General features: G+C 45.8%; 1 protein-coding gene across 2 annotated transcripts in view; it reads left to right on the top strand.

The window, feature by feature from the left end:
- The first annotated feature begins 4,145 nt into the window (after window positions 1-4,145).
- The window catches only part of CCDC69 (coiled-coil domain containing 69), a 35,245-nt gene continuing 27,843 nt past the window's right edge, over window positions 4,146-11,547 (top strand). Inside the window, exon 1 of one of the 2 annotated variants that reach the window (XM_081897038.1) lies at window positions 4,146-4,490. In XM_081897038.1, the coding sequence (XP_081753164.1) occupies window positions 4,443-4,490 (48 nt within the window). In that variant the 5' untranslated portion in view covers window positions 4,146-4,442. The remainder of the gene's footprint in view (window positions 4,491-11,547) is intronic. The other variant, XM_081897037.1, reaches the window with a different exon arrangement.

The following is an 11,547-nucleotide window of genomic DNA, read 5'->3' as shown; positions in this document are numbered from 1 at the left end:
TCAGGTTAAGAACTTTGCTTCAGGATGAGAACAGAAATCATGCTCCGGCGGCGCGGCAGCAGTGGGAGGCCCCATTAGCTAAAGTGGTGTTTCAGGTTAAGAACAGTTTCAGGTTAAGAACGGACCTCCAGAATGAATTAAGTACTTAACCTGAGGTACCACTGTACTTCATATTACTTCAGACACAAGAGCCCCCCATTATTTTTGCAATTCTGATCTGACATCCTTTGTATGTTTAGGTCTGGAGTTCCCAAGGTGGTGCGAGTGGGCACCACAACACCCTCAGATTACAATCTTTATTTTTATTTATTTTTAAAATGAGTATTTGTGTCTTTGGGGATTGTTTGCTTGGGAGCAGGTTGCCTATTTTTTGTGGGGAGGGTCTTGCTTTTTAGTTTATGTCTCATTCATTTTTGGTCTGACCATCACTAGTTTTTCCTCTGCATGTGACATGGCAATTTTGTGCTGCCCATGAGAGTTGCTTAGATTCTCAAATGTGCCCCAAATGGTTGGACACCCCTGCTTTAAGCAGTAGCACTCGAAGGCCCAAAGCTGGTTGTGCAGTTTACATAACAAGTGTCATACTAGAAGCTGCAGCGGCTTTTCTAGGATATTTGCTTTGTGTTTGCTTCCTGCTATTCAGGTTTGCACACCAAGGCCAGACTGAAATTGTGGGGCACTGCTAACAAGACATGCCCTGAGTTTAAATATCTGCTTGTTAAGCTGGGGGAGTTCAAGAGGCATGTGAATGCCCCTCAGATGCAGGATCCAAGATGGGGTGGAGAGGAAAGGAGGAGGCAGCAGCAGCAACAACAGGAAGTAGCTGTTTCCTCTGTCAGCCACTTACCTTGAGTCTGAAAGAGGCTTCCTCTTTCCGCCTTCCCACAAATCATATATATAAATAATGAAGTTAGGTGCTGTATTATGGTCAATGTGGTAGGACTGATCATTGGCTGTTGTTGTTATTGTTGATATTTATATACCAACTTTATCTTCCAAGGCTTTCAAGGTAGTGGACATGGTTCTCCTCCTCCCCGTTTCAACCTCACAACAACCCTGTGAGGTAGGTCAGGCTAAGAGACGTTGACTGGTTCAAGGTCGTCCAGTGAGCTTCCTGGCTGAGTGGGGATTAGAACTCTACTCTCCCAGGTCCAAGTCCAACACTCTAACCATTGCACCACACAAAAGGAATCACACTGTGCAATAAGAGTGTCAGGTGAATGGAATGGGATATCCTCAAAGAGCGATGCTAACCGGAGCGCTGCAACATTTTGTTGAAAGAGCCTGCTCTCAAGTCAGGTGAACCTCACAGGCAAAGACATGTGTGAAAAGGCAGAATAAAGTGGAGGTCTGTTGCTCTCCCTGGCCCAGACGGCATTGTACCAGAAGTCTTGGAGAGCCTAAGAACTTAAGAAAAGCCTGCAGGGTCAGGCCCATCTAGTCCAGCATCTTCTTCTGACAGTGGCCAGCCAGCTGCCTCTTGTGGGAGGAGAAGGAACAGGCTCAGAATATCCCTGAAAAGCAGTGCACTTGCCTCCAGAGCCATATTATGGATGGACACCAAAGGCTCCCAGTTTCCATGTCTTTGGATACAGCCAGCCGAATGAAGCAAAGACCCTTTGCTGCACACTAGGATATACTGTATCCCAGGCACCAGGCACCATGCAAATATGGATGCCCCTGTAATTATTTACAGCCAGCTAGTTTAACAGATTTTTTTTTTCCTTCCAAGGAGGAGGCAACAAACGTGTCCATTTATCTGGATTCCTCCCAGCCAGGCATTTGCCATTCTTCTTACTGAGGGAAGGGTCTTAAAGGATGTAACCGAATCTCGCCCAGGGCCCCCCGATTTAAATGGCAACATTTTAAAAACAAACGTGCTGTAACTGAAGTCTGTAACCACAACACTCCCTGCCATGCTGCTGCCCAGAAAGCAGGAAGCCCGCCCTATCAACATATCCGAAAAGGTTATCGTATTACAGCTAATACTGGGCTGCTCTGAGGGAAAGGAGACGGCAGGGCTGAGGAACAGCCAAAACCACAACATGCCACAAAACGCACTGCAGCGCTGCCCTTAAATCCAGACGGGAAACACCACACAAGTGGGAAAGAGGAATGTATGTACCTGTGCAATGTTGCCGGGTTTGAGCAAGGCCGTCAGCCACTATTTGCGTGTGTTTGGGCTGCAGATGCTTGGGATTCTGTAGCTGTCATCCTAGAGCTCTTTACCTGGGATTGTTGTTGTTGTTTAGTTGTTTAATCGTGTCTGACTCTTTGTGACCCCACGGACCAGAGCACGCCAGGCACTCCTGTCTTCCACTGTCTCCCACAGTTTGGTCAAACTCATGTTACTCGCTTCGAGAACACTGTCCAACCATCTCGTCCTCTGTCGTCCCCTTCTCCTTGTGCCCTCAATCTTTCCCCACATCAGGGTCTTTTCCAGGGAGTCTTCTCTTCTCATGAGGTGGCTAAAGTATTGGAGTCTCAGCTTCACGATCTGTCCTTCCAGTGAGGGGCTGATTTCCTTAAGAATGGAGAGGTTTGATCTTCTTGCAGTCCATGGGACTCTCAAGAGTCTCCTCCAGCACCATAATTCAAAAGCATCAATTATTCGGTGATCAGCCTTCTTTATGGTCCAGCTTTCACTTCCATACATCACTACTGGGAAAACCATGGCTTTAACTATACGGACCTTTGTCGGCAAGGTGATGCTGTCTAGGTTTGTCATTGCTTTTGTCCCAAGAAGCAGGCGTCTTTTAATTTCGTGGCTGCTGCTGGGATTAAGCTCCATTAAATTCAACAGGACTTCCTTCTGAGCAGACACTTGCATAGTATAGCGCTGTAACTGTACATGTTTCGGAGCTGAGGGCCCAGTTTAAAAAAAGATGCCAGGCATATGCAACTCCAAATGCATATATTCCACCAACCCACTCATATCCTGTTTAAAATGGGGCCAAAAGCAGAAAGTGCAACATCACCGTCTTGGGCTTTTAAGGAAAGGCAGGGTACAAATCTAAGAAGAACAAACTCCAGTTAGCTCACTTGGTTAGAATGTGGTGCTGATCAAGCCAAGGTCGCAGGTTTGATCCCCATATGGGCTACCTGCATATTCCTGCATTGCAGAGAGTTGGACTCGATGACTCTTGGATTGACCATTCCAACTCTATGAAACCACAGACAGTGTGGTGTAATGGTTCAAATGTCACAGTAGGTGTGGAGAGACCTGTGTCCAAACCCCTACCCAGCCATGAAACACATAGGCCTAGTTTACATGCATACATAGGACGTATATTATCTGTGCCCCCCCTTTTTTTGCATGGGCAGGATGTTTTAATTTAGTTTAACAAAATAATAATAGAATTGTCTTTTTAGATTGTTCTTCTAATGCCGGTTTTAATGTATCTATGTTTGTCTTTGTATTTTCCTAGCGCGCCCGAGCCACGCATCTCTCCTGGGAGTGAAGCAGTGACTCAGGGCCCTGCACTCCCCAAAACGGCAGCGTGGGGCTTGCGTCTGCCAGGCAGACTCCATGGGCAGCTCGCCGCACTGCCCCCCTGGGCGGATCGCCCCTGCCCCGCTGCTCTGGGTGCCGGAGAAGCTAGTAAGTGGGTGGGATTTTTAAAAGCTACTTCTTTTTCCTCTCAGTTTTAATATATCTATGCTGGGGTTGTTGTTGTCTGCCTGTCTGCCTGTTTGGCTGTAAGTTGCTTCGGGTTGCCCCAGGCAAGATAAAGTGACTAACAAATGTAATTGATATGATATGATATGATATATGATTTTAGAGCGTGATTGCAGTTTCTATCCCCGTATGGGACAGCTATATATTCCTGCATTGCAGTGGGTTGGACTATAACAGGCACAGGCAAACTCGACCCTCCAGATGTTTGGGGACTACAATTCCCATCATCCCTGACCACTGGTCTTGTTAGCTAGGGATGATGGGAGCTGTAGTCCCAAAAACATCTGGAGGGCCAAGTTTGCCTATGCCTGGATTAGAATGATCCTCAGGATCCCTTCTAACGCTACAGTTTTATGATTCGATGATTCAATGATAATTCTTCTTCTTTGGCGATGGAAGTTCCTGGGAGGTCAAGTAGCCCCCTGCATCTCGGACTCCCTCTTGCGATAATAATATTGATTATAATCAACAATCGCGATGCTTCTCTTAACTCTTCCGCAGCTGGAGTTTTATCTAGTTCCTCTCTCTTTCTTTTTTTGCAAGGGAACCATTCGAAGGGGCATCTCTTCGGAGACTTACGGCGCGCGACGGTCTCCGCATGAAGTTCATGCAGGCTGTTGTCAGGTTCACTTTCGGGGTCTTGTCGTCGGAGGAGGCAGCGCGCGGGATGAGGGAGACCTCCCCGTCCCGCGGCGGCGGCGGCGGCGGCTCTTAACCCCTGGGATTCCGCGGAGAGCTTTCCCCGCGCCGCGCTGCGAGAGGGATGGGCTGCAAGGGGAGCAAAATGGGCTGCTGCGAATCGGGAAGAAAGGTAACGGCGGCGGGGGGCGCGAAGTTTTTTAAGGGGAGTTGAAGTTTTGTTGGACGGGTTTCCTTTGACAGGCACCCGGAGGGGAACGGAAGGGCAGCGGGTCTGGCGCGCTAGACACCCCGCATCTAATCGGTGAGCGGGTCCGAGCGGGGAGAGAGACTTTTAGCCTGCAAGAAAGAGAGAGAGAGAGAGGAAGGAAGGAGCAGTTAGCAACCGAGCCACCGTGCTCGACTGCCCCGGAGACGAGGCTCCTTGCGTGGGAGGAAAAGTTAGAGACGCGAGCCCGCCCCGCACCCCCCGCGCGCAAAAAAGAAGCAAGTCGAGGAGCCAAGCTGGGGCCCAGCGGTCACTAAAGTCCTTCCTTTGGGAAGGGGGGCGGCTGGGGAGGCGCGTTGCCCTCCAGCCGCTTCCAAACAAAGAGATTTCTTCCGAAGTATAATCTGAAAGGGAGGGGAGCGCGGGGCAACTTTGGGAACGCGCGATTGGCTGGAAGGAGTGTGGGGGATTTTCGTACCTGGGGAGGGGAGGGGGGGCTGTGAAGTGTCTGTAGACCCGGGTTGCCGCTGTTCGACTGGCGTGTACACGTGGGGCATGCTCAAACTCGCGTCACGTGTGAACGATCTCGTTCTCTGGCCTTTCCCTGGGGGGGGGGGTGGAAGGGTGGAGGTTGGGTGTGCAAAGCTGCCGCAGAGGAGAAAGGATTTCTCCGGGTGGTGGTTTGTTTTGGTTCTCGTTTTTATTATGAATTTTGTGTTTTTTTATCTTGTAGTTCTATGTTATGAGCCCCCTGAGATCTACAGATGAAGCGCGGTAACCAAATAATAATAATAATCACAAATAAATAAATAGGTGATGGCGCAGGGAAAGTAGTCCGCGCGTATTTATGCAGGAATGAATGGTCCTGCAGGTTGGCTGACACTAGACCCTGGGTGGGGTAGGGTGGGGGTAGTAATTCTGGATCAAGTGATCCGGGGTTAAAACGTGGGTCGTGTATCCTAAATCGCTTCTGGTTGCCGAGGTCATATGCTGAGTTTCTGAAAACTCGGCAAAAAGTTATGTGTGGTCTTCCCAAAGCATCTGCCTGTAAATCTCCAGGGTCGCTCCTGGCAAGTGCTGGATCCCACGTCTTTAAAAGGGAGTGCATTCCATATACTTTCCCAATTATTGTCCTAGAAAGAAGAAAGATGTTTTGGCAATCTTCAGCTTAAGTCAAAGCAAATGTGAGGCTTGTTTGGGAGATAGAATGGGAGTGTGCAGATTCAGGGTGCTGTCTCTGGATTAGAGGTGAGGTTCTATCCAGCATTGTATAAAGACAGGTTTGGGGTACTTTTTTGCGTTCCAGTTGTGTGCTGTTAAACTCAAGTGAGAGATCAGGCAGCTACCCTGAAGCTCTGGTGTACATTTCAAGCTTCTCAAAATCCGAAATCAGGACAATGTCTTCATTCTTGTAAATAGCCTCTTGTTCTCATGCTTGTGTGTGTGTGTGTGTGTGTGTGTGTGTGTGTGTGTGTGTGTGTGTGTGTTTGATGGCGAAATGTATGATAAAATGTTGATATTGGCAATTTCCTGTTAAAAAAACCACCGCCACAAAACAACCCACAGCTTTGCCGGAATATTTATGCTGGCTGTTCAGGAGCTGGCATATTCTGATTAATGTTTACATCCTAGTCCTCTGAATTTTAATATATTCTCTGATGTTGGGGACCCTTTTTTTTCTTCCAAGAGCTGCCTTGAGGATAAATTTGGGGGCACATACTGGCAGTAAGTGGGCACCAAGCTCAAAGTAGACAGTGCCACCTGCCTTTCTATCCGCCACTCCTTACCCTGTGGGCATAGCCAGGATTTATGTTGGGGAGGGAGCAGGCTTCATGTTAGTGGGGGCAGAACCTCAGTTAGTTAAGTATTTTTGTTGGTTTACTTGGTGGGGAGGGACAGCTGCCCCTCTGCCCTCCCTTGGCTTTGCTCATGCCTTACCCCCATCCCGCCCCCCCTCCCGGCTATCCACATGAAATTAGGCTGAGGGCCACATACAGTCCTTGCAGTACGGGTTCCCAACCCTGAAACAGACCATTAAGGCTGCATAATATACAACAGCATACAGAACACACTTACCTTGGGAGTAAGTCCCATTGAACATACCCCCATGTGTAGGATTGCACAGTTTGTCTATATAGGTTACAGAGTAGCTTGAATGAAAAAAGCTGTGCTGCCTTTTCTTTCAGTGGTCAGTTATCTACTACAAAATACAACATTTCAGGACATTTTACATGACCAAGCAAGACGAATTCCCTCTTGAATCATGTTGTTTGAATAAGTCTGTCGCTAATTGCCATGGTCAGGTGTGACTGTTTCTGCTTCCTTATTAGGACAGATTGCTATAACAACAAATTTCACAATGTGCCGTTCTTAATTTCTAAGATAAATGTATGTTCTCAAGCCACTGATCACAAAATTCTGCCTTCTGTTCGCAGAAGGCATGGGCTACTGTTACAGACTGGCAAAGAAAACACGCTTTGCCCATGCTCAGAAGTGCCCTTGCTTTCAATATGGCACGATGAGCACATTTTTCTAGGGCTGAAGCCTGGTGAGCTTGGCTCAAATGAAGCCTTGCCAAAATGATGGGGCAAACCCCACCATATAACTTAATATTTCTGCAAGTAAATATCCATAAGCTTTCACTGTCCATAAACATTCCTTTCTTGACACACATTTTTGCTCATTTCTCAGGGAAAAAGAGATCTCAGAAGACAAACATGTTATTCTATATGTTTGAATTCTGTGGGAAGGTTTACTAAAGAACATCTGTGACTGTTGCTCTTTTCTTCCTTTCCTTTTTTCTTTTTTGTTGCAGCGTGCACCTGTCTCTGCTCAATAAATATGCTTAACTGTATTGCACAGTACGTTAATCCCCTTATAAGCAAAGTCAAACAATTTCCTATCAGACCAGTCAGAACTTTTCTCCAGTTTGCACTACATTTTAAAATTGCAGTGAGCAGGAGGGACAGTGTTTGGGAGATTACTTTCAGAGATATGGAAAGAACTAGAATGGGAACATACCATGCACTCAAATTACTACTATCCATACTTAGGAGAACTTACACCAAGCAAATCTGAGTGACAGCTTCTCACAAATTTCACACCATGAATATCATTTTAAAGTATTCCATCTCTACACTAAGCTAGACAAATCTCAGTTTCCCAATTTTTCAATCTTAAAATCAGCTTTCCACATTGGTTTAAGAATGTTCTTTTTAAAAGTCAGCGTGAAAATCAACACACATTTGTATGTGCATTTTCCCTAATCTACACATTTTTGCTAGGAATTTCCCCCAATTTTTGTATATTATTTTCACAAATATATGCACAGTCCCCCCCCCCCAATATATGTTGTTTGGTTGGAGAACTGCATGCCAAAATTTGGAGAAGTCTGAATTTTGAAAAAGAGCTGCATTTGGGTTTGTTTATTGGTTTGGGAAATATAAATTCACTTAAACGGCTCCATTGAAAAGAAGCAAGCAACATTCGATACCTATCTGAGGTTTCTTCAGGATAATATTTTATTTATTTATATTAAAAATTATAAATGGCACCAAGTCCAATAATAGATTTTACGGTGGCATGGAAATAAATTCAAAACTACAAATGCATTATATTATAATACAAACCAAAAATATGATAAAATTAAGAGAGGTGAAACATGAAACCTGCTAAAACTATCACAATCTAAATTGCCCAGTGCACATAAAAAGGTTTTAACAGTGTAGCACAAAGAATACAGTGTCCACACTAAATGTCTTGGGTTCAACAATCCCCAGCATCTCCAGGTAGGATTTAGAAAGATGCCTGTTTGTATACAATACTGAGCTCTGTTGACCAATGGTTTGGCTCTGTAGAAGGCAGCTTCCCCGCACATCACAGAGAGGGCTATTCAAAAGCTTTGTCTCTGACCACGCAGTAACCTAAACCCTGTGCTTCTTGCACATGTGCAAGAATTGAGGTTGGAAACTTACACAACCACCCCTTGGCACTTCCTCAAAAGAAGAGACAAATACCCTCCGAGTGGAGATGGTTTTGACTGTGGGATCCTAGCCAGTGTTAATCTGCTCAGGTGGAGCTGTTCAGCTGCTGCTTTGCCATTTCAGGCCTGTGGGCTCTGGTAGGCCTCAGCCTTTCCTGTCATTTATTTTTGTTTCTCCCAAGAGTGAGAAGATAAGGAAGCGATTGTCTTGGTGCAGCACACCAGAATCCTGTGGGGATGTGTTCAGTAAGAATGCTGCTGTGCGCTGCCAGGACATTGCAGAGACACATTATATCGGGGTGTGGAATTCCTCTGCCTGGCACAGGACGACATGCACTCTGTTCTTGCAGTCTGATCTCCGATGGAGAGGAAGGCTGGGAGATACCTTGCCATCTTGGAAGATCGGGGCTGAGCCCTGGCTTCCCCACCCCAGACCCGGATTGAACATATTGCACTGTTCGGAGAACAACACTACAACCATTGGGTGGCCACATATTCAACTTGAAAGAGGCCATTTCCTCTGCTTGAATAAGTCCTCTCTTTTAAGGGCTGTATGGTCTAAGTTCAGTTGTCAAGTTCTGGTTGTCAAGATGAAGAGTCACAGAGTGTAGACCCCGAAACTGATGGGCATGACTTAACTTGGGTCATAAGTCATGTCCATCAGTTTCATGGGTCTACTCTGTGACTCTTCATCTTGACAACCAGACCAGGTCATCTTAACCTGAGGGGATACAACCCAAAGGCAGGAGAGCAGGTTACTAGAATGTGGCCGGCAACAGTTGGTGTGGGGACAAGGGACTAAGGAGGCACACAAGCACCATGCTGAGATATACTGTACTTCTATTTACATTATAGTAATGGCTCCTCAAGTTGAATCCTCTTGGGTTTTGTGGTGGTGCATTAAGTGGCCACCCTATGCGACAAGTTATATAAAATGTAAGGAAGCAGAACCTGATCAGCAGGCTAGAACAATGTACAAGGAAGAGGAAACACTGGGCATAATTGTGTGGGAATAAGAGGGCGTTCGGTGGGGTTTTTTCATGCATTCTTGGGTTGCAGTTAACCATCTCTTTGTGCTGTGACCTGTGAGGGTTGGCCATACTTTAAAGTGATAGTAGCCTTGATCATCAACTTTGCATAGGAAGTCAGAACATTGGTCTATCTTTCTAGCTCAGCATTGGTGACAGAGCAGTGGCTTTCCAGGGTTTCAGGCAGGAGTCCCCTCTGGCCTGACCTGGAAATCCTGGGGATTGAACCTGTGACCTTTTGCAAGCAAATCAGGTGCTTAACCACTGAGCTACAGCCCATTCCCAACAACTCCCCCCCCCCCCCGAATGATCATCTGTGATCTTCCCAGGCATATATTAAGCAGCTGAAGAAGACAGGCCACAAATTGTCAACAGAAGGTTACATGGACAGCACTTCCAACCAGTTTTCAGAGTGGGAAGATGGCTATCGACTTTTTATTTCTTCTTTCCATGTTTTGATTGCTGTGCTCGCTCACTTTCTGTATTAGTATGGTGGTCTACCTGAGAGAAGAAGTGACTATCATATGAGGCAGAAGTGAGGCCTGTGGCGTTTCAGATCTTGCTGAACTACAACTCCCATCATCCCTGATCATTGGCTATGCTGCCTGAGGCTGATGGAACTGGAGGGTGACTGATCAGATGGAAAAGAAGAACCCACAGTCTTTTCCTTAATAGGAAATGCCTTGAATGAGCTGCTTCTGGGGTTGGAGAAGAAGTGTTTGAGAAGCAGCTCAGTTCAGAATAGTGTGTCCTAGCAAACTGTCCAAGTCCAAGTAATACTTGTGTCACACCTGCAGTTAATTTGTACATAAAACCTGTTATATATTACAATATGTTATATGCCAATGGTCATAACAAAACAGTCCAGTGAGCTTTATATATTTGAGAAAGGTCTGAAGGAAAACTACCCTTTAACCCACTTATATGAGCTGATGCAGATGTAACATTCATCCTCCAAGTATCCATTGAAGAATATGCATTAACAAGGTTGCATCATAGTAGAAGTAGTAGTAGTAATTTATTTATACTCCACCCATCTGGCTGGGTTACCCAAGCAACTCCAAAACATATAAAAACATAATAAAACATCAAACATTAATAGCAACGATCTGACCCAATATAAAAAGCCACAATAACAACGAATCTATTGCTCACCTTTTTTGGCCAAAATACGTTGCAAAAATTAAGGTGCACATTAGATTCCATGGCACATTTGCATTCGCCAGCAAATACTGTACTTTTTTTGGTTTCAAGGTTCTGAAAATTGAGGTGCACATTAGATGTGATAGTGAATACATGAATTTTCCAGGGATCCTCTAGGGATACATATCTTGGAGGGAAAGTATATGAAGCCTACTTTGCAAGCAGCCAGAAATTCAGACAAAGGAATACTTCTTCTACTGTTGTCCCTCCCTTTGGGTCATCTTTCCACTTGCAACTGCGGTTAGGAACACACCCTGTGTCAAAACCAGACACCTGTCCTAAAAGAGGAAACAGTCACTAACAATGCACTATTATGCATCTCTGTTCAGAAGAACTGTAAGTCCCATTTAGTTCCATGGGACATGCTCCCAGGGAAGTGTTTACTGGACTGCAGCCCCAGAGGCATGAACAGAGGCCAGGAAATGAAGACTGATTGTTAGCATATGTGGAGGGTCCGGCTGCTCTTCTGCATCTCCATTACCTTCTTGTCTTCTGCAAGAATATCGTAACATTCTCTCAATACAGCTGCATTGCAAATGCAGTGACTCGTTTAAAAATGTAGCAAACAGGCACAGAGACTCAAGCTGCAAGAGTTGTACTAGAAGCCTTGACTGGACCATTATGGGATGTGCATGATTGCACAGCAGGTGATCCCAAGGGAACTCAACAAAATCAATTCCTCTAGATGTGTGTAGGTCACATGCATTGCTCAGGAATTATAAGACCCCCCCCCCCAATCAGTACAGTTTTGAAAAGTTAAGTTACACCCTCGTGTTTCAAAATGGTGAGGGGTGCCACATGTCCAGAT

Source organism: Podarcis melisellensis (assembly GCF_964234715.1).
Source record: "Podarcis melisellensis genome assembly, chromosome: 2".
Taxonomy (NCBI): domain Eukaryota; kingdom Metazoa; phylum Chordata; class Lepidosauria; order Squamata; family Lacertidae; genus Podarcis; species Podarcis melisellensis.
Note: the sequence above shows the minus strand (reverse complement) of the source record. Positions and strands in the feature narration are given on the sequence as shown.